The 24,289-nt window shown below is 47.4% G+C and overlaps 1 protein-coding gene across 3 annotated transcripts in view; it reads right to left on the reverse strand.

Moving 5' to 3' along the window:
- Positions 1–23,735, reverse strand: part of C4_2H19orf38 (chromosome 4_2 C19orf38 homolog) — a 146,359-nt gene extending 122,624 nt beyond the window's left edge. For 2 of the 3 annotated variants that reach the window (XM_085600668.1, XM_085600665.1), the window contains exon 1: positions 23,633–23,733. In XM_085600668.1, the coding sequence (XP_085456794.1) occupies positions 23,633–23,663 (31 nt within the window). In that variant the 5' untranslated portion in view covers positions 23,664–23,733. Of the gene's footprint in view, positions 1–23,632 lie in introns of all 3 variants that reach the window. The other variant, XM_085600667.1, reaches the window with a different exon arrangement.
- Between the last annotated feature and the right edge of the window lie 554 nt (positions 23,736–24,289).

Here is a 24,289-nt window from a genome sequence, read left to right on the forward strand (position 1 = left end):
AGCACTATTGAGCGTGAGGCCTTCGCTGTGGTGTGGGCCCTCAAGAAGCTCCGGCCCTACCTCTTTGGCGCCCACTTCCGGGTCCAGACCGACCACCGGCCCTTGCAATGGTTAATGCGAATGCGGGGCGAGAACCCCAAGCTGCTGCGATGGTCCATCTCGCTACAAGGGATGGACTTTGACGTCGAACACCGGCCCGGCAATGACCACGCCAACGCCAACGCCGACGGCCTGTCCCGCTTCTTCCGCCTTGACGAGGAGAATCCCCAAGGAGATGGGTGACTCTCCATGCCTTCGGCTGGGGGGGACGCCTGTTGGACCCGGCCTCGTGGCGTGGTCCTTAACCCCCTGGATTGTGCCCGTTCCCCGCCCCGGCCGTCACGGGCCACCCGTCTGAACTGCACCAAGGCCCTTCACCCGGAGCTGCACGTGGTCGCATACTCCTCGTGGCTCCGCCATCTTGTTGGCATCCACGTCACACCGTGCACCAGCCGGCGCGACCCCGCTCAACCCGGCCTCGACCCCAGCGAAGCCCCGACATCGAGGCACCACGAACTAGCCAGGGGGTGCCGCAGGAACCATTCATCGCCCCCGGCGGAGGACAGTATCGATGGGACCCCCAACTGTCCTCCCCTCTCGAGGTGTGATCGCCCTGCAACTCCCATGGGCCTGGCGCCTCTCCTGCTGGGCGTCTGGCCACCTCCACCCGGCCACTCCGCCCCCTCGGGCGCATAGGTCCGGACATCAAAGGGCTCCAGACCTATATCTGGGGCGACCCCACCACAGCTCGGCAGTTGTATCCCGGAGTCGAGAGCCCTGCTGATTGAATCGCGGCTGACCCTACGGAGAAGAACTCTTGTCGGAACCATCACGAGCCCTGCTGACTGCGTCGCGGCTCCTTCTTGTGAACCCTTTCTGAACCACCTGGAACATCGGAGCCCTGCTGACGCTGTCGCGGCCCAACCTCGCTGAAACCTTCCTCGGAGCCCTGCTGACGACGTCGCGGCTCGAGCTGAGCAGAAACCATCTTGAGAGCCCTGCTGATTGAATCGCGGCTCTCCACGAACTGTACGCCAGAGCCCTGCTGACGCCGTCGCGGCTCGACCCATCCGAGATCCGGAGGTCCTCCAGCTTGAGGATAAGAACTGGGCCCCAGGTACCCTCATACCGCACTCCTGCCAAAGACTGTCCCGCTACCCCTACCCTTCCAAAGAGACACTGAGACTTTTGGTGGATCCCTCGATCCCTTCGTGTAAATATTGACCTCGTAACCTTTTTATTGCTGATAAAGAATTGCTTGTCTTGAGACAACCTCCTTGAGTCCGGTGTGGTGGTGTTACTGTGCTAGTACGTGATAGGAGAAGGATCTCTCAGGAGACTTCTCGGCAGCGCTCGGCTACTTCGTGCAGTGAGAGGGCCCCCCTTGGTGGTCTCACCGACTCCTCGGGGTCCGCCTTCCAACAGATAGAATAAAATGAGTTATGGAGGAAAGGTTTTCCAGTAACAAGTATACATTTTTTTAAAAATCTGCTTGTCAATAAGAAGAAAAAATGTATTGTGTAGAAAGAATAGGAAATACGTTCAAGTTACAATAAACTGGTGTACAGAGTACTACAGGATCAAAAACTTAAACCGCGGGTCTGGGTTCACAAGAACACTACTCCAGGCAAGGCCCCCACCAGGAGTACTAAGCAGAAACAAGGACCGATTATTATTGAAAATATTAGGATCTATAGAGCCCAATTATACTTGATAGTGATTTGTGAAGGGAAGTACCAAGCATTATAAAGCATGTACCTGGGCGTGTCTGGGAAATAGAATAAAGAGATCTAGAAAATATTCTAAAGGGACATACGTGTCAATAATATGCAGGTTGTTCAAAACTGTGCAGCTCGTTCCTTGTTAGAAATTCCGCGCACTCAGTCTGCTAAACCTGCTCTAAAAATTCTCCACTGGCTGCCAGTGAGGCAGAGGATAGCCTTCAAAGCACTGTGCCTGGCGCACCGCACCTTCTGGAACACAAGCCCAGCGATCAACAGAAATCTTGTCACCCCCTATCATCCCAACAGGAACCTACGATCAAAGGAGGCCTTTCTTGCCGTCATTCCCAGAGTAAAGCGAGCCAGAGCAGGGGGAAGAATGTTCTCGCTGAATACCGCCAGGCTCTGGAACGACCTTCCCCTCTCACTCCGGTCCAACTCAAATCTTCTATCATTCCGCAAAAACTTAAAAACATGGCTGTTTGACAAACCCACTGTACCATAGCACCTCCTCCGTCACTTTCTGGTCAGCTTAGCGCTTGGACGCCCACGGGCAGCAATCGCGCTCTACAAATACCATTACAATTACAATTACAATATAAACAAGAATATTTCATTCTAGATATATCATAAAGGATCAAATAAATAATAGATTGTATTCATAACTATAAATATTATTTAGCAGGCATAGTTGTAAAAAGGATTACCAGTAAAATAAATACAATTCAAATGACAGACTAGCAATTGAATAAATATGAGAAAAGAAACAGTCAATCAATCAATCAATCAATCAATGCATTTGTAAAGCGCGCTACACACCCGTGAGGGTCTCAAGGCGCTGGGGGAGGGGGGGCGAGGGTGGCAGAGCGGATGTTGCGGGTGGGGGTGTGGATCTGAGTCGGTTGTTGAGGTATGTCAGTCCGGTGTTGTGTAGCGCCTTGTGTGCGTGGACGAGGAGCTTGAAGGTGATCCTCTTGTCGACTGGGAGCCAGTGCAGGCCTCTCAGGTGGGGTGCGATGTGGCTGCGTCGGGGGACGTTGAGAATCAGTCGTGCTGAGGCGTTCTGGATTCGTTGTAGTCGTCTCCGGAGCTTGGCTGTTGTTCCCGAGTAGAGGGCGTTTCCGTAGTCGAGTCTGTTGGTGATGAGGGCCTGGGTGACGGTTTTTCTTGTGTCGGGAGGGATCCACTTGAAAATCCTGCAGAGCATTCAGAGGGTGCAGAAGCAGGATGCGGAGACGGTGTTGACTTGCTTCGTCATGGAGAGGGAGGAGTCGAGGATGACCCCCAGGTTGCGTGCGTGGTCGGTGGGTTCCGGGGGTGTGCCTAACGATGTGGGCCACCAGGAGTCGTCCCAGGCTGATGGGGTGGATCCGAGGATGAGAACTTCCGTCTTGTCTGAAATCAGCTTAAGTCTGCTGTCCTTCATCCAGTCGGCGACGGCCTTCATTCCTCTGTGGAGGTTGGCTTTGGCGGTGTTGGGGTCTTCTGTGAGGGATATGATCAGCTGGGTGTCGTCGGCGTAGGAGATGATGTTGAGGCTGTGTTGTCTTGCGACGTGGGCGAGTGGAGCCATCTAGATATTGAACAGCGTCGGGCTGAGGGAGGAACCCTGTGGGACGCCGCAGATGATCTCGCTGGTTCTTGAGCGGAATGGAGGGAGGCGGACGCTCTGGGTTCTGCCGGAGAGGAAGGATGTGGTCCAGGCCAGGGCCTTCTCTTGAATTCCGGCGTCATGGAGGCGCGCTGCTAGGGTGCGGTGGCAGACCGTGTCGAAGGCAGCTGATAGGTCCAGGAGGATGAGTGCGGCTGTTTCTACTTTGTCCATCAGGATCCTGCTGTCGTCAGTGGCGGCGATGAGGGCGGTCTCGGTGCTGTGGTTGCTGCAGAATCCAGATTGGGATGGGTCCAGGACGTTGTTGTCTTCGAGGTAGCGGGTCAGCTGTTTGTTGAAAATTTTCTCTGTCACTTTTGCCAGGTACGGGAGCAGGGAGATGGGCCGGAAGTTCTTGAGGTCCTTGGGGTCCGCCTTGGGTTTCTTTAGAAGGGCGTTGATCTCGGCGTGCTTCCAGCTTGTCGGGAAGGTTGCTGTCTCAAAGGAGCTGTTGATGGTTTTTCGGAGATGGGGTGCGATGGTTGTGCTGGCTTTGTTGAAGATGTGGTGAGGGCAGGGGTCGGATGGGGATCCGTAGTGGATAGAGTTCATGGTTTTGATGGTGTCTTCGTCACTGACGTGAGTCCAGGCGGTCAGGCGGCGTGTGCTGGTGGTGATCGCAGGGGTGGTGGGCTCGGTGGTGGGTGTTGGGGTGTCGGAGTTGAAGCTGTCGTGGATGTCGGCGATCTTGCGATGCAAGAAAGTGGCCAGGGAGTCGCACAGGTCTTGTGATGGTGGGATGTCGTTGGTGTTGGTCCTGGGGTTGGAGAGTTCTTTCACGATGCTGAAGAGTTCTTTGGTGTTGTGTGCATTGTTGTCTAACTGGTCCTTGAAGGCAGTCCTCTTGGCGGTTCTGATGAGTTGGTGGTGTCTGCGGGTGGCGCTTTTGTGGGCCTCGTGGCTGTCTGGTGTTCGATCGTGGTGCCATTTTTTCTCCAGCTTCCGACAGGTGCGCTTGGAGGTCCGGAGGTCTTCGGTGAACCAGGCCGCTTTCCTGTTGGTGTGGTTGGTAGTGGAGGTTTTGAAGGGGGCGAGGGTGTTGGCGCAGTCGTTGATCCATTGTTTGAAGTTGGTCGCGGCGGTGTCTGGGTCGGTGGGGTCGGCGGGTGGTCTCAGGGCGAGGGTGGTAGTCAGTTGGTCCTTGGTGACCTTGCCCCAGCAGCGGCTTGGTAGCTGTTGGGTGCGGTGGTGTGTGGTGGGTTTCCTGAAGGTGAAGTGGACGCATCTGTGGTCGGTCCAGTGGGGCTCGGTGGTGTGGTTGAAAGAGACGTGGGGGCTTGTGGAGAAGATGGGATCCAGTGTGTGTCCAGCGGCGTGGGTGGGTGTTGTGACGAGCTGTTTGAGTCCGAGGTTGGCGAGGTTGTCAATCAGGGCGGCGAAGTTGGTGTCGTTGTTGTTTTCGATGTGGAAGTTCAGGTCCCCGAGGAGGATGTAGTCTGCGGAGGCGAGTGCGTGGGCGCTGATGAGGCCGGCGATGGTGTCGCAGAACTGTGGTCGTGGACCGGGTGGTCTGTAGATGAGTGTTCATCTGAGGGTGGTGTTGGGGTCGGTGTGGATCTGGAAGTGCATGTGCTCCGCGGTGATGAGGGTGTCGTCGGTGTTGGTTGAGACTCTGAGGGTGTCCTTGTGGATGATGGCGATTCCCCCTCCCACTCCGTTGCTGCGGTCTCTGCGGGAGATCTTGTAGCCCTCCAGGCTGGCTATGGCGATGTCTGGTGCTGAGGTGGCGTTCAGCCAGGTCTCCGTCAGGAAGGCGACATCGGGAGCGGTGGAGTCTGGGAGGTCCCAGAGTTCGATGGCGTGCTTGTGAGCGGAGCGGGTGTTGAGGAGGATGCAGCAGAGGTGGTTGGGTCCGCTGGCTGGTGGTTTGTAGGGCTGGATGCTGGTGTATCTGCAGTTCCGGCAGGTGAAGGGTCCTTGGGTGTGCTTTGGGGTGGGCAGGTAGCAGGGATGGTATCGTCCGGTGTTGAGTGCGTGGAGGGTGCTGGAGTCGTAGTGCAGTCTGGTGTTGAGGGGGGGCGGGGGCCAGGGGTTCTGGCACTAGGCGGGGTCCAGGCGCAGACGGGCTTGCCTTTGGCACGCCAGCGGCACGTCCGCTGCACTGCCGCGCGGCGCCCTCAATAAGAGGCGAAGTGGGAGGGAGGAGCAGCTGGGAGGCGGGAGCGGGGCGGCCAATGGGTGAGGGCGCAGGGTACAGAAGAGAAAAGGGGGCGGGGCCACGGGGAGCAGCGGCGGGAAGCAGGGAGCGGGCACAGAGGGCGAGGGAACAGAATCGGCAAAAACAGGGGGGCAGGAACGAAAAATGAAATAACACCCAGAGGGGGAGAAAAAAACAGAGCAACAATACAATGAACCGAAACAGGTACCAGGGGCACACCAGCGGCGAACCCTAGTCAGCAGCAGCGGCGGCAGTAGGCAGTCACGGGCAACCAGGAGGAGCCGTGCGACGTGGGGAGTGACCAGAGGTCAGGTCACACTCACTGCCGCGCGGCGCCCTCCATAATAGGCCGTGGGAGGGAGGAGCAGCTGGGAGTGGGGCGGCCAATGGGCGAGGGCGCAGGGTACAGAAGAGAAAAGGGGGCGGGGCCGCGGGGTGCAGTGGCGGGAGGCGGGGAGCGGGCACAGAGGGCGAGGGAACAGAATCGGCAAAAACAGAGGGGAAGGAACGAAAAATGAAATAACAGCCAGAGGGGGAGAAAAAACAGAGCACCAATACAATGAACAGAAACAGGTACAAGGGGCACACCAGCGGCGAACCCTAGTCAGCAGCAGCGGCAGTAGGCAGTCACGGGCAAATAAGAGGAGCCGTGCGACGTGGGAAGTGACCAGAGGTCAGGTCACACTCACTGCCGCGCGGCGCCCTCCATAAGAGGCCAAGTGGGAGGGAGGAGCAGCTGGGAGGCGGGAGGGGGGCGGCCAATGGGCGAGGGCGCAGGGTACAGAAGAGAAAAGGGGGCGGGGCCGCGGGAAGCAGCGACGGGAAGCGGGGAGCGGGCACAGAGGGCGAGGGAACAGAATCGGCAAAAACAGAGGGGCAGGAACGAAAAATGAAATAACAGCCAGAGGGGGAGAAAAAAACAGAGCAACAATACAATGAACAGAAACAGGTACCAGGGGCACACCAGCGGCGAACCCTAGTCAGCAGCAGCGGCAGTAGGCAGTCACGGGCAACCAGGAGGAGCCGTGCGACGTGGGGAGTGACCAGAGGTCAGTGAAGAGAGTATTATCCAATAAATACCAGCATTAATAAATAATAAAATGGCCAATGTAATAAACATTCATCCAAAGCGGAACAATTAATATATGTATATAATAATTATTAAAATATACAAATTCAGACCTTAAAGTGTATAGAAGAAAAAGATAAACATATTATGTTGAACATTGGCAACAATAATAAGGGAATAGAGAGAGAAATAGTGTAGATAATGTCCATCTGCTGAATATAAAGGTAGGATAATTCTGTGAAATATGAACATGGGAGTCATGAACTAGAATAGTTATTAATTATTAAAAAAATATATATATACGCTACTAAGAACCATATTCCATCTTAAAATTAGTAATAGGTATGTAGAAAAGGACATTATAAACAGATTTATCATTAGAATAAATACAAATATATCTATTGGAGATAGCACATAAAAGCCCTATGAGGTACAATAATGAGTAATATATATAAAATACATTTTTATAAAAATTTGGAAACAGCTTAAATAAGTTTCAAATCGAAGGCATACACAAATAGATATTGGAAACCATTAACAAGAATGAGTAAATAAATACAGAAAGAGTGCGGAAAATACTCATCTGGAATGTTGAGGATGCTTGTCTCCCTGTATAGCATAAACCTGAGAGATTTAAGCTAAATCTTGTAATTAGCAAGAGAAGAGATATGTTGTCAAGGACTACTCTCTATCTGAGGCGGACTTTAAAGGAGAGCGAGATTTGTCTCTGTGATGATCTTAAGTAAAGTTAGATACTGTCTGCAAAGCTGAGTTTTTATCTTCTTGGGTGCGGTTCAATCTCTCAAGCTCTCTACCACGTTGACGAGCTTCACCTGTGATACGACGTCTACCATCTGATATAACAAAATGTAAATGTCTGTAAATGAACTGCACAAATATTTCAGACTATATCAGAATTAGGAAAGCACAAATGTATAAAAAAAAATTGTAATTTGGAAGTCTGTTGGAAACAAATATTTGTAATCCGATCGAAACAAATCAATACATAAGGTGTTGCAATTTCTACACATTATAATTATGCGCTGTATAGTTTTAGCAATAAAATTATATGTCTGTGCAAATGTAATGGTCAATTATAAAAATATATTGTCTGTAATGGCAGGACACTACCACACCATACATACTCAACTCTACGCCACTCCACCCTACTCAGTACGCCCCTAAACTCTATGTCACTCTATGTAACACTACACCACTCCAATCAATTCTATGCCACTCTAATGTAAGTCACCCCACTTTACTCTACGCCACACCACTCTATTCTATTCGACTCCACTCAACTCTACTGCACTCTATGCCATGCTACTCTACTCTATGCATCTACTCAACTCTACACCAATCCACTCTACTGTACTCCTCTACGACACTCTAAAACGCTCTGACACCCCACTGTACTCCACTCTACACCACTTTACTCTACTTCACTCTATTCCAGTTTACTTTATGACCCTTTACTCCACTCTACAACACTCCACTCTATGACACACCACTCTATTTTACTCCATTTCACTCTCAGCCGTGGCCCATCCAGGTAAGAGCGGTGAGGCGGAGGGGCCTTGTGGGGAGTATTTCGACAGACGATGACGAGGGAAAATTAATTATTTATTTAATTTTCCCCTCATCATTGTCCGTTGAAATATCCCCCACATGGCCCCACACGGCCCCACCATCCTTACCTCGACGGGATGCGGCTGTTCACTCTTCACCACTCTATGACACTCTACGCCACTCTACTCTATGCCACGCTATGCCGCTCCAAGACACTCTAAGCCACTCTACTCTATGACACTGTAGGCCACTCTACGCCATTTTACTCTACAACACTTTATGCCACTCTACTCTATTTTCCACTCTACAATGCCCCACACTACTACATTATATGCCACTCCACTCTACGTCACTCTAAGACACTCCACTCTATGCCACTCTGCCTTATGCCACTATTTGGCACTTCATTGTATGCCACTCTATGACACTCCGTTACTCTATTCCACTCCACTCTACTGTACTCCACCTCACTTTATTCCACTCTACGACACTCCACTCCACTCTATGACTCACCACTCTATTCCCCTCCACTCTATGCCAATCTGTAGACTCCACTCTACCACATCTATGGCACTCTAGCCACTCCACTCTATGCCATTCTACGATACTTTACCATATGTGACTTTACTCTAATCTACAATACTTAACTCCACTCATCTGCACTCCACGTCACTTCAGTCCATTCTACGACACTCCATGTTTCGCCAATCCACTCTATGGCTCTTTACTCCACTCTATGCTACGCCACTCAACTCTACTCCACTCTATGACACTTTACTGCACTCTATGCTACGCCACTCCACTCTACAGCACTTTACTCCACTCTATGCCTCTCCACTTTTACCTCTCCTCTCTACCCCTCCACTGTATGACGCACCACTCTACGATACTCCACTCTACGTCACTTCACACCACTTTTCACCTCTCTCCCCGCCTCCACTTCACTCTATGACGCTTCTCCACTCTACAACATATTCTACGACATTCCACTCTATGACACTTTACTCCATTCTACACCCTTCACTGTACGCCCTCCACTCTACATCCCTTCACTCTACCCCTCCACTCTACTCCCTTCCACTCTATACCACTTTATGACACTCTGTGACACTATACGCTTCTCCCCTCTATGCCACTCCAATCTATGCTACTTTACTACACTTTGTGACACTATACTCCATTTTAGGTCACTCTACTCTACTCCACCCTATGACACTTTATGCCACTCTACGACACTTCACTCCACTGTGTGCTATGCCTCTCCATTCCATTCCACTCTACTCTACTCCACTCTACTCTACTACACCCCACGACACTCCCCTCTACGATACTCCACTCTACAACACTCCACTCTACTTCACTCTACGCCCCTCTACTCTACTCCACTTTAGTCTACCACACTCTACCCCACTTCATGCTGCTCGACTCCACTCTGTGCCTCTCCACTATACTCCACTGTACGACACACTATTCTATGACACTCCACTCTACGACACTCTACAACACTCTATGGCACTCTACTCCATCCCACTCCAATCTACGCCTCTCTATTCTACACCACTTTACTTCACGGCATTCTATGCCACTTTACACCACTCTACTCTACCACACAGTACACCACTCTATGGCACTCTATGACACGCTATGGCACTAACTCTAGGCCACTCTACTCCTCTCTATGCCACTCCACCAGTGCTTTAAATGGGCCGGTACTCACCGGTACTGAGTACCGGCACTTCTTAGATTTGTCACTTTGAGTACCGGCACTTCTCTACTGCCCAGGAGAGTACCGGTACTCATGAGAGGTTGGCTCACTGGCTGAGAGTGCTAATGAGCAGGAGTGGAACTGTCTGCCAGCCAAGGCGCCGCTTCTGTAGCCCCAATCTGAGCCCCAGCTGTGCTATTCAGCAGGGCTCATCTGAATAATGTCCGGTGCTCACCGTCACCCTGTGCTTGACAGAGCAGGGTCGAAATTCATTTTACCTGCTAGTGTGCGCGTGTGATTTTCAAAGCGCAGCACTTCAGGTAGTGAAACGTCAGTGCAGGGTAATACTTCAATCATAGAAATGTTATAGGGGCAAGGGCAGCGGATTCTCACACCTCCCGTACTTTCTTTCGATCAGAGGGTTAATGCCCAGACAATGCGATCGCAGAGGCCCCTGGAGCGCTAATCCAACTGCTTTCTGCGCTGGCACCCACCTTCCTAACGCCAAAAGCCTCAATGACCCTGTCTGTACATAGGCTTTCTTGATGAGACACTGCAGCAGGGCTCACTGTCTGACTCTGAAGAAGAGACAGGCTAGAGAGCCCCACGGTGCCGGGCAGCAGTTCCTCGGTGGATCGTTCTGACAGCTGTAAAGAGATTCAGCTAGGTCAGATATTAATTTAATAATTTCCTGCTGCTGACATTTAAAATGTTTGTTACGGAACTGATTAAGGGGCTCCAGCACGGCAGAGAGCCTTGCAAATGGGCACACTAGAGTTGTCTGTCTGTGCTGAAAATGCGCTATGTTCTGTCTAAACTAGCAGTCTTGCTGATTTATTAGTAGCGCAAAGTGTTTAACATCCCTGCTCGACAGTGCACTACGAAGCAGCACCCTTTATTTCTCAGCACAGTTAGACTTGCCAAGTCAGAGATAAGTCATGTGATTATTGTTCCCGCTGTAGAGAGGTCAGAATTTTCTCTACTGGAAGTTTTCACTCTCATCATTAAGTAGGGTAGAGGGTTAATATGCCTCCTTCAAAAAAGCATATTGTATTGTACTGTATTGTATGTGGATAGCTCAGTGAGTTGCTGTTTTTGTCACAGAGATCCCTTTGTTACGTGTGGTTTGGCCGCACCTGAAGCTGAGGTTGGGGTGGAGGGTGCTGATTTTTTTCAAAAAAAATAAATCGCTTCAAAAGCACCTGCTGCAGAGTTTGACTTCCTTGTTGATTTCTGATATTTGTCTATTTCCATTGACTTCATTCCATGATTTTGGTAGCAAGAAAGTGCCACTCTAAGTGTTACACATCTACTTGTTGCCTGATTCTCGTAAATCCACTGAATCTATGAAAATGTCACACATTAGCAATCTGAAACATTAGCAGCTAAACTCAAATGAGTGCCATTTCTGATATGTATATGATTCCCTCCTCTTCTTTGCTTAATTTTGCTCGTAGGAAAGTGTCACTCATAGTCGTTGAAATGTCACTCATAATTACAATGAAAACATGAAAATGTCACACATAGCAATCTGAAACCTGGGCAGCTCTGGGGTCCATTCAGGACCTCTGCTGTCAACCACAGTCACAATATCCTATGCATTTGCGCAAACACAGGAATCATGGCAGTCCCTTGTCAGTGGCAATTTAAAAAGCCATGGTGAAGAGTATAACATGGCTTTTAACATATCAGAGTCTTTTGTGCGTCTGCTTATGATTGTGTGTTTGCCTGCATTTGTATGCCTGTTTTTGTAAGAAAAAAGCAAGAGAGAGAATAAAGACACTCTCAGGAGGTATTTTAAAGAAAATGGGTGGCACTTTGTGTGTACATGTCTGCGTCGATAAAGGTTCATGAATAACGTAGTAGGGAGGATTGGTGGGTGAGTTAATGGATGGATGAGTGAGAAAGGGTGGATGTATAGATGGATGAGTGACTGGATGGATGAGTGAATGGATGTACGGGTGAAAGAAGATGGACAATTAGATAAAAGGGCGGATGATGGGTGGATAAGTGAAAGATTGGATGGATGAATGAAAGGGAGGTAGGATGGATGAGTGAAAGGAGGGACTGAGTGAAAGGGTGGGTGGAATGAAAGGGTGGATAGTATAAAGGAGTGATAGGGTTGATGGATAGATGAGCAAAAGGATTGATGAATGAGTGAAAGGGTGGATAAAGAGATGGATGAGTGAAAGGATGAATGGATAGGTTCAAAGATGGATGAATAGGTTTGGATATGAAGGGTGGACAGACGGAATGGTGAGAAACTGAATGATGGATGAAAAACTGAATAGACGACAGAATGTAAAGGGTAAATGGTGGACATCAGCAGGTAAATAGTAGGATGAAAGGATGAATGGATAGATCGATGGAAGAGATATCTTCTGGGGAGGGTCATGATGATTTGCTTCATTTGCTTGGTGCCATAAGAGCTTTGGTTTGAAGTGCGGGTATTTTCAGTTTCTTCTTACTCGCATGCTCAAAAATATAAAGTATTGTGCCAAACAACATCAATTAACAGTATGACATTAAGAAGGTGCAACTATTGCAAAAAAAGGAAATGCTAACATATTATCGCATTTCTCTTTAATTTTGTGTAATGAGTTAACCTGCTTTGTTTATATAAACACATTTATCATGTGTTTTGGTGTGTGCTGCAACTATAAATGGAAGTTGTTAAGTATCATTATGTCTTAACCTTAGCCCCGCCCCTAGCCCCGCCCACTCACTACACCTTTAGCTCATTTTAATGAGTACCTGCACTTATTTTTTCCCATTTAAAGCACTGCACTCCACTGTATACCACTCCACTTTACGCCACTCCCCTCTACGTCACCCCACTCTATGCCACTCTTCACTCTATGACTCTTCAAGTGGCTACCCCTATACGCGAGACGCACTGTGACACAAGCCCTCATCCCCAGCCGACTGAATATGGCAATGTCCTCTACATAGGAATCGCTGCACACCTCCTACAGTGACTTCAGACTATACGGAAAATCACAGCCAGACTCATCCTCGGCCTTCCCTGATATACCCACATCACACCCGACTTCAGGAAACTCCAGTGGCTCCCTGTACAGAAGAGATGCCAATTCAAGCTGCTGACCCACGCACACAAGGCTCTACACAACCAAGTACCTGCCTACATTAACCACCACCTGAACTTCCACTAACCGTCGAGAAGACTATGCTCCACTTGCCCATACTTCCCGCATTTACCGAAGCAGAAGTGGAGGATACTCCTTCCACATTGCAGCAAAGATCTGGAACAGTATCCCCACACAGACCAGCCCATCACCTCACCTCCAAAATTCTGAATGGCCCTCAAGACCATGTTGTTTGAATAAGCCTCTGGGACCGGCAAGCACCAGCTACCCTATTGGTTGATAGCCACGCTCTAAAAATCCTGATTGATTGATTGATATGACACTCTGCTCTACGCCACTCTACTCTACGACACTCTATGCCACTCCACTTTACGACACTGTATGCCATTCAATGACACTCCACTCTACAACACTCTATGCCATTCTGCACCACTCTAGGCCACTCCACTCTAAAATACTCCACATCACCTTATTCCTTTCTACAACAATACAATCTATGAGACTCCACTCTACGACTCTCCTCTCCATGGCACTCCACTCTACATCACTGTATGACACTCCACTCTACCACATCTATGCCACTCCTCTCTATGGCATTATACAATACTCCACTATATTTGACTCTACTCTATTCCACTCTACGAAACTCTATGCCACTCCAACCTTACTACACTCCACGCCACTTTACTCCACTCTATGACATTCCATGCTATGCCACTCCCATCTACTCCACTCTACGCTATGTCACTCAACTCTACTCCAAACTATGACAATTTACTGCACTCTATGCTACACCACTCCACTCTACAACATTTTACTCCACTCTATGTCTCTCCACTTTATGCCTTTCCTCTATACTCCCACCATTCTACGACCCCCCACTCTATAACACTTCACTCTACACCACTCCACGTCACTTTCCATCAATCTCTGCCCATCCAATTTATGAATCTTTTACACTCTATGACACATTCTACAAAACTCCACTCTATGACACTTTACTCCACTTCACTCTATGCCCATTCATTTTACTCCCCTCGGCTCTACTCTCCTCCACTCTATGCAACTTTATGACACTCCATGACATTCTACGCAACTTCACTTCACTCTATGCCACTCTATGACACTCCATGCCACTCTACGATATTTCACTCCACTTACGCCACTCTAATCTATGCCACTCTACTCCACTCTGTGCCACTTAAGTTTATTCTACTCCAATCTGGGACACTTTACTCCACTCTGAGCTTCGCCACTCCACTCTACTCCACTCCACTCCACTCCACTCCACTTTATCATACACCACTCTACTCCATTGTATGCCCCTCTGCTCCACTCTACACCACTCTCCCCCACTCTATACCGATCTACTCCACTCTACACCTCTCTACTCTATTCTACTCCACTATACGACACACCACTCTATGTCACTCCACAACACTTTAAGCCACTTAACTCTATGACACTCTGCTACACTCTTCGCCACTCTACTCTATGACACTGTACACCACTCTACGCCACTCTATGACACACTACGCCACTTCACTCTAGGCCAATTTACTCTCTACACCACTCCACCTTATACCACTCCACATTACGTCACCCCACTCTATGCCACTTCACTCTACACCACTCTATGCCACTTCACTCTATGACACTGTATGGCACTCTACAACACTCTAAGCCATTCCACTCTATGTCACTGTACGCCACTCCATTATACTCCATGTTATTTTACTTCACTTTATGCCAATCCATTCTACACCACTCTATGCTACTCCACTCTTTGACATTCCACCCTACGACACTTTATGCCACTCCACTCTATGTCACTCTATTACACTCCTCTGCACGACACTGTATGACACTATATGCCACTCCACTCTACGACACTCTGCAACACTACACTCTACAACACTACACTCTACATCATTCTATGCCACTGTAAGACACTCCACTCTACGACACTCCATGCCACTCTACTAGACTCTATGCTACTCCACTCTACTCCACTCTATGCCACTCCACTCTATGATACTTTATTCTACTCTACGCTGTGCTACGCCACTCCACCTTTACTCCTCTCTAGCCCACTCCACTCTATGGCACTCCACTCAATGCCACACCACTGAACTCCACTCTACAACACTTTACACTATGCCACTCCACCCTACTCTATGACAATGTACTCCACTCTATGCTCCTCCACTCTACACCTCACCACTCTACACCACTCCATGCTACTCTATGAAACTCTACAACACTCAACAACTCAATCAATTCAATTCTTTCTTTATTCGTCCTTCCAAAGACAGTACATAAAAGATACACATAGTTATAAACATCATATAAAATCAATCACAGCAAATACAATCTCAGTTTCCATTTAAAAAGAATACAACAGCTCACAAATACAGTACTTTTTTGTGAAACTAAAGTGGCAGTGCAAAACACTTTGGTTCGTAAGTAGCAGCAGATTTATCAGATGTGGACTAAAGTGACAGTGCAAAACGCTTGGGTTGGTAAATAGTAGCAAATATTATCTAATAGTGCAACAAAGAGAAACAACTGCAGCCACCAACAGCAGCAAATATTATCAGAAAATACATGAGTAATAAAATAGGGCCTAAAAACAAGTCAGTAAATTGGGTGAACATTTTAGCAGCAATACCAATGCATTCCATGCAGAAAATGATAAATACATTACACTCAACAACTCTTTATTCCATTCTATGACACTCTATGCCCTTCCACTCTGCGACACTTCATTCCACTGCCCTCCACTTTATGCCACTCCACTATACACCACTTCAATCTACGACCATCCCCTCTATCCCACTCCACAGCACTCTTGGACACTCCACAGCACTCTACACCACTCTTCTCTACACCACTCTACTCTACTGTACTTTATGCCACTCTATACCACTCAACAACACTCAATGCCACTCCCAACACTCTACGCTACTCTACTCTACTCCATTCTGTGCCACTCCACTCTAATCAACAACAATTTACTCCACTCTGTGCTACACCATTCTACTGTACTACGCTCCATGACACTCCACAACACTCCCCTCTACAACACTCCACAACATTTCACTTTATACCAATCTACTCTATCCCACTCCTCTCTACTCCACTCTACACTATGACACACTACTCAACTTTACTCCACTCCACTCTATGTCTCCCCGTTCCACGACACTCTAAGTCACTGCACTCTATGGCACTCCACTCTACGGTACTCCACAACACTCATCTCCACTCTACGCCACTCCACAATCCTCCACTCCACTCTATACCACTCCACTCTACGACACTACTTCTCTCCACGCCACTCCATTCCACTCTACACCACTCTCCTCTATGCCACTAACGTTTAGCCATGCTGCACGGGAGCCATGCTGGTGTACAACATGACTAAAGCACAATGGCAAAACCAATAGCTCTTGCACAGGCAAGACCTATTGGCTTTGCCAATGCTTGTTTATTACTTCCCTTTATCCTCCTTTGCATTTTGGACTCAAGACGTATTTAATGCCCATATAATTAATTACATATATTACTCCTCCGTTATTAATTTGAACTTGATTTGTTCCAATCTCTTTCTTTGGGACTTAAGAAGTTTGTGAAGTCATCAATATGATAAAACAATCCAGTATATAACTTTGTCATAATTTAACTTATAATTCCGTTTCCCATGAATTCCATACTTCTATATTTTTAGGCTCTGTCCCTAGAACAAATCCCGGCGTGACTTGCTCTTAGTAGTGGGTGCTGATTTGTTCCAAGGACAGAGACAGCAGCTAAGGTAACACACTGCCATAGTGAATGTAATGCATCTCATGAGCTGATTAAAGAAGATGGTACGACGGATGTATATGTCTTACACCAGTGCTTAATCTATGCCGGTGTTTGCCGGTGCTTGGCACTGGTACCTTTTTCTAAACATTGGCACATATTTACCCACCACAGGGTGGCACTGTTTGTTTATTTTAGCACAATTCCTCATTGGCAATTTAAATAGTTACTACTGTCACTAGCATTTGGCAGTAGTGGTAGATGCTGGGGCGGCGTCAGCTACAGTGGACTGCAAAGAAATATTTTGGGCCCAGGCACTTCATTATTTTACAAATTAACCACTGTCTTACACAAACTATTTTACTCCTGGAGGTAGAAAGGACAACCTAAGAAAGGTGCCGCTGCCCAGCGGACTGTTTGTAATTTCAGAAACTGCTTTTAGAACTTTTTAAATCGCACTGTTTGCTTGTGTAAATTGAATTGAATTGGGGGAAACTTACCAAGCTATACGAATATCGCTATCGGCCCTGATTACTTCCTGGTGCTACGCCCACTCGGGGCGCCAATCACCGAGGAGGGGGAGGAGCTAAGGCTGACTACGGCTATTAAGCCGATAGCAGCGCGGGAGCGGGAGCTCTAAGAAAGGTGCCGCTGCCCAGCGGACTGTTTGTAATTTTAGAAACTGCTTTTAGAACTTTTTAAATCGCACTGTTTGCTTGTGTAAAATTGAATTGAACTGGGGGAAACTTACCGAGCTATACGAATATCGCTATCGACCCTGATTACTTCCTGGTGCTATGCCCACTCGGGCGCCAATCACCGAGGAGGGGGAGGAGATAAGGCTGACTACGGCTATTAAGCTGGTAGCAGCGCGGGAGCTCTAAGAAAGGTGCCGCTGCCCAGCGGACTGTTTGTAATTTTAGAAACTGTTTTTAGAACTTTTTAAATCGCACTGTTTGCTTGTGTAAAATTGAATTGAATTGGGGGAAACTTACCGAGCTATACGAATATCGCTATCGGCCCTGATTACTTCCTGGTGCTATGCCCACTTGGGGCGCTTATCACCGGGGAGGGGGAGGAGCTAAGGCTGACTACACTAATCAAGCCGGTAGCAGCGCAGGAGCGCAGCGGGCGCGCCAAAGACAAGCCCGTCTGCACCCATCCGTGGTTGTACGGGGCAAGGGGCAGTTTACTATGCCCTGAAATCTACTTATTCTTCATGTGAACTGAAATTGCTCCACTCGAATGATCTGGCATTGAATCCTTCCACACATACAGTCTTGGTTAATAACAGGATAATGGAAATTAAATCATCCTTCCCCGAATTCTTACACACTAGCCATCCTTTGAGTTATAATCAGACCCAGGATAGAAATAAAAGTCAGTCTCTATCGGCTATTTACCTCAACACTCGTTCAATGGTAAAACACCAATTGGACATACACCTCTTACTAGGGTCTGAACAACCGGACATTCTGTTGCTATTAGAAACCTGGTTATCTCAGGATTCCTCACCTGATATTTTAGCAGCACTACCCAGTGACTTCTACATCCTACACGCTAACCGCCCGCAGAGGAGAGTGGGAGGCGGAGTAGCAGCCATAATACGCCATGACCTTAAATTTACGGTACTGACTTCTCTCGACCTACCATCAGTAGATAACCTGGTGATCAAGCTTGAATCTGATTTTGCCCCGATGGTGTGTGTTCTACTTTACAGGCCAGCCCAGAATATGCCACAGTTCCCACACATTTTGGGTGAACAGCTAGCCCATTTAATAACAAGTCACGCAAACATTTTGCTGATTGGGGATTTTAATTAGTGGGTCAATGAAACATCTGGTGGCCCCCAATCCATCGAGCTCACTGATTTACTTACAGGGTTCAATCTTAACCAACATGTGTCTGTTGCCACACATATTAAAGGTCACATACTTGACCAGGTATGGTCAGCCAATTTGGCTATGACTAATCCGGTGGTTATTCCCTGTACTTGGTCCGACCATCATCTGATTAAATTTACTATTAATAATCTCACCAGGACCAAAACCCCTACTCACGATGGAGGATCGGCCTGAAGCTGGAACACTAACAATAAAAATCAATGTATTGAGACATTGACTAATACAGTTCCGCCGGCCCAATCCTTTATCAATCATAGAGAGAAAGATTTATCTGTTTGGCTGCTTACAGCTAGCAACAAACATATCCCTCTTAAAAGAGTATATCGAACCCGACGTCACGAGGCCCAGAGATGGTTTTCCTCTGACTTCAAGACCTTAAAATTAGCCCTGTGACAAACCAAAAGGAAATGGAGAAGTAAATACTCACCTGACGATAAAGAGACTTCTCTGGTCGCACTAAGAAATTATAAAAAAACGATCCAGAACACAAAAACTGCATATTTCTGCTCTAAATTTACAACGTCCACAAACCGGTCTAAAGAATTTTTTATGATAGTCAATGAACTATCCAACCCCGATAGAGTGACATTAAAACCTACGCCTTCTCAGTCACTATGTGACTCCCTAAATATTTTTTTTATTGATAGAATTAAAGCCATTAAGGCCAGTATTCCCATATATCTGAGCCCAGTACACGTGATGGTACCCACGTGTGAGGAGTCCCCTCTACACACCGTGACACCCGAGAAATGTATGATGGCGGCCGCGACAAGGCAAACAGGAAGTCAGGTTAGCAGTCTAGCAGACCAACCGGACTTTCCTAACGAGCCACCAATTAGAGCCAACTCGGACGGAGCAATGGGGGGATATAAAGGCGGAGCAGGGAATACCAGGAAGTGCAGCAGCGAAAGAAGAAGACACAGACGCGGAGAAGGAGACGAACATTGGAAGAACAAACAAGGAAGAGGCGGAGAAGGAGACGGTGTCCGGGGACGAACAGCACCCAACCCAGGAGAAGCAGTACACCGACGGCCGCTCCAGGAGCAACGCGCTTGAGTCCAGCCCTCCACGGTTGGAGAAGAAGCTGGGACTCCCTCCCCCACAGCCCAGGAGGGTCGTGGGTTAAGGCAAGTACCCGAGGCTGGGTTCTTTTCTCTGCGGGGCTGGTGGGCAGGAGTCAAGGCTCACAACCCCTTCCTACACTAAGCCTCCCCCTTGCATTTAGGCACAGCACGACAGGGACACCGATGAAGAGTGAACTTCCCCCCCTAATGTATGTTGTAAACCTCAGATCAGAGATCTGATTCTTGTTTTCTTTCTCTTCTGTTGTTTCTCTACCACGCCCCGTGACGTCCACTGACAAACCACAGACTCCCGTCACCTCCCGAGGACGCCCAGTGATACCAGGCAACATCTCTGTAGCAAGAGAAGAAAAGTACCCCAACCGGACTTGAACTGAGCTTTACCCGATTCATTACCCTATGCCCCAATTCAGCCTTGAATCCGGACCAGGAGGGCATTAAGCAGGACGCTATAATTTTTTTTGGTTTGTATTACTTACATCTCCTTAAAATAAAACAGAAACCTCCTCATAGGAGACCGCAAGAAAGAAATCTCCCCAGTGTGTTTTTTTACATAACCCTGAGTGGCCCGCCCCTACCAGTAGCAGTCTTACACCACGATTCCATGTTCCTTGGATCAGATATCAGCAATAAGTCACGATGCATTCCTGGACCTGTTGGTAAAAGTAAAATCGGGTTCTCCTAGAGATTGTTGTCCCCCCTGGATCTTAAGAGAGGTCTTTTCGGCTCTCCCTGGTCCAGCTATGTCTCTCTTGAAGGAATCATTGTCCGAGGGCTGTGTTCCTGACACCTGTCAACCCCTTCCTGAAAAAGTCAGGGGCGGATCCTGAAATCTTGACCAACTACCGTCCTAGCTCCTTGCTGCCCTACCTGGCCAAGGTACTTGAAGCCTACGTGGCCAAATGCTTATCTACCTTTTTGGAACAGTCCGAATGTTTGGACCCCCACCAAGCAGGGTTCCGGCCAGCCCATTCTACAGAGTCAGTCATACTAACAGTACTGGACACCCTGCGGGGAGAGGCTGATAGGGGCTCTCCGCAGGCCCTGGTGCTACTGGATCTCTCCGCAGCGTTCGACACGGTCAACCATAATAGACTGGTCGACCGTGTCGAGGGCGTGGGAAACCAAGGCTCAGCTCTTGAATGGATTTGTTCCTTTCTAAGAAATCTATCTCAAGCAGTCCGTTTAGGTCAGTTCACAACCCCCAAGATGAACACTACTTGCGGTGTGCCACAAGGCTCCTCACTTCCCCCCTCATCTATTCAACTTATACCTCTTTCCCCTGATCTATGCTCTTAAAGAAAAGAAAGCCGGCACCTTCAACGATGCGGATGATTTCCAACTTGTGTTTTCTATCAGTCACCCTCCAGAATCCATCAATGAATTTCAGAGTACGATGCTGTTCATCCATGATTGGATGAACAGCAATCACCTGAAGCTAAATCCAGATAAGACTGAATCCCTGGAGTCCCCTCTTTTGGCTTAAGGCGCTGGGACAGTCCCCCACCCCCTCGGTCTCTGCCAAAACAATGGGGGTGATTATTAACAGCGACCTCACAATGAAGACTCAAATTGGCTCTGTGATCTCAACGTGTTTTTTCCAGTTGAGAAAAATAAGGAAAATCAGTAGGTTCCTTACACAGGAAGCTAAAATACAGGTCGTTCTAGCTATGGTGATATCACATATAGATTATGCCAACTCTCTATACTTCGGCATTCCAGCTAATCTTGCCCACCAACTCCAATTGGTACAGAACCGGGCAGCAAGACTGATTCTGCAGGAAAATAGGCGCCAACATGTCACCCCTCTTATGAGGAAGTTGCACTGGCTCCCTATAACTCAGAGATGCACCTTCAAGGTAGGATGTATCATCTTTAAATCCCTGAACGGCAAGAGTCCCAAATTTGTTGACAGTATTACTGAAAGATACACCCCGACCCGCAATCTGAGATCCGCCCACTTGCATCTTCTGGCCTCTCCGTCATTCAAGTTGAAGCGTCTCGGTGGAACTAGGTTCGCCGTACTAGGCCCCAGATACTGGAATTCCTTGCTCTTAAAAATGATATCCTGCACGGATCTCATGAGCTTTAGGAGACTTCTAAAAACATGGCTAGTTAGACAGGCATACGAGTAACGTCCAGGACTATGGTATCCCTTAGAGTAGCGCCATGAAACCAATCTGGTGTACGTGCGCTGTATAAGTAATATATAACATATAACATTAATAAGAAGAGAGCATGCTTCAATGTAAGAAATAAATTATCTTTAAAAGTGCTTGAAAAGGAAATATAAAAGTGAGGGTGCTCACTAAGCAAGAGTACCTGCTTGCATCTGAGAAGTGTTGCCACTCTCCCATTAAAAGCATTGCACCCCTGCAAGTGCAGGTACTTTCACTTTTCAAGAAGAAAGAAGGCCAGAAACTCCTTATCTGACAGTACCTACCCCTTTTATGTATTTTCTTTATGCTTATATGGTCAACCTTGCACCAAAATGTTGTCTTCCCATCCCACATAATTTCAGAGGACCAGATTATCTATAAAGTTTTATGCCTAAAAAACACGAGGCAGTGAATGCTGAAACAAAGCATTTTAACAAATGGGCCTTTTAGCAGTTATTCTGTTTGGAAAATAAACATTTTTATGCACTGGAGTGGAAAAACATAGTGATTTACACTGAGGTTTTCCACAAGTACAATATGTTACCTTCTTTCTTGATCCTACATTTACTTGCTTTAGAAGGATAGGAGGCTGAGTTGGCCTTGCCATGATTCAAACTCTTGACCAGCAGATCAAACAACTTGTCGGCATCTGTTGGCTCCATTGAGCCACGAAATATTACATGTCTTCGAGGGAACATGTTTACATATAGTAAAAGCAGCCCCTTTGAAAGTAATAATAAAGAAAGTAACATAAAAAAATACAGCTTTCTCGCGTTTAAGATAAATAGTGCCTGGAATTCAGGCTAATGTGTCTAGAAAAGGCTTTGTTACTAGCCTCATATTTAGGGCTCCCGGTTTTATGGTATTTATTTTTCAGCCTTTCCATCTCTATTTATCCATATTTATTTTTGGCCATTCCATTGATACTTATCCATATTTATTTTTTGTTTTGTGAATAAAGTGGGTCGAAAAATGGTGCATTTACACATTTATTTAATTGATAAACATGCACTCACACATCAATGCCTGTCTCGTTTTACTAACACTACACCCACAGTTAAATATTAACATTATAGACAAATATATATATTAAGATATGCTGCATTTAAGGAAATGTCATCTTGTTTTATTAACTCCCCAAGCTATCTGCTCAGCTGTTGGCCTAGAATTCACCATGAAGGACACCATTGAGAGTCACTCAAAAGAAGTACTATTTTCTGTATTTTTCCAATTATAAAATAAATACAGACAGGAAACATTATTTTCTGTCTGTATTTATCTGTAAAAATCAGTAAAAACCGAACACTGGGAGTTTTACTTATATTATACAGAGGGAGCACAGAGTGACCCTGTCCACCCACCTGGGATGTTTGTGCAGTGAAAGGTGGAATTAGGGAACCTCACATTAACACAATTTAGGAAAAAATGGAGAGCCAATGGTGCATGTTTACTTTCGGGTCTGTTAACGGATAGCTAATGGTGCATGTTTACTTCCGGGTCTGTTAACCCACTCGCAAACGTTCCGGCGGCATCCACGTACATGACGTCGCCATCTACTGACCTATGGACTGAATGCATAAGCGAGTCAAACCCAGACATCAATCCGTTCCCAGTTCAATTAATACCAAGTTTGGGGGGCTGCAATAGAAAAATTAGAAACATACCGAGGTATAACAGCAGAACTGATCGTGGCATCGCAAGCGTGGGGCAGTGGTTCCTGAGTATTGTGTATGACCGGGACACGCCGAGTACCCGTTCGCCAGCCTCTGTGGTGTGGTAAAAAAAGGAGAAGTTGTGTTAGGCAATTTTTCTGTGTTTCTTGAGGATATGAGTCACTAACAGGGGCTGAAATTACGTGGTGATCGCTTTTATGTTCTTCGCTGGCATTGCCGGTAAAACCTAGTGAGTGAGCAAGGGCGAGTTAGTGGGTTACTGCTTTTGTCGCAGAGATTATTTTGTTACTGTGCAGTTCTTATGTGACATTCGTAATCTAGCACAGTGACCTATTAACTGTCATCAAAGAGCTGCTTGCAAACTGCATGATACAAGTTAGAAACATATGTTTTTTCTAAGTCTTTCATTATCATGATGCTGCTAGAAAGGTTTATTTGGGTGGAAATACATTTTTATTGGTAAAGTCAATGCTAACCACTGTGATATGTTCTGAATCCTGAGTTTGTGCTTCTCCAGACCAAACACTCTTTAAAAATGCCTACCAGTATGAATGACGTGAATCCTACACCTTGTAGTCGCATTTGCCTTATGTAACATTTTCTATACACTGATATACACGTATCAATCATTGTCTCTATGGGGCACAT

This window comes from Triturus cristatus, chromosome 4_2 (assembly GCF_964204655.1).
Source record: "Triturus cristatus chromosome 4_2, aTriCri1.1, whole genome shotgun sequence".
In the NCBI taxonomy this organism is placed as follows: Eukaryota; Metazoa; Chordata; class Amphibia; order Caudata; family Salamandridae; genus Triturus; species Triturus cristatus.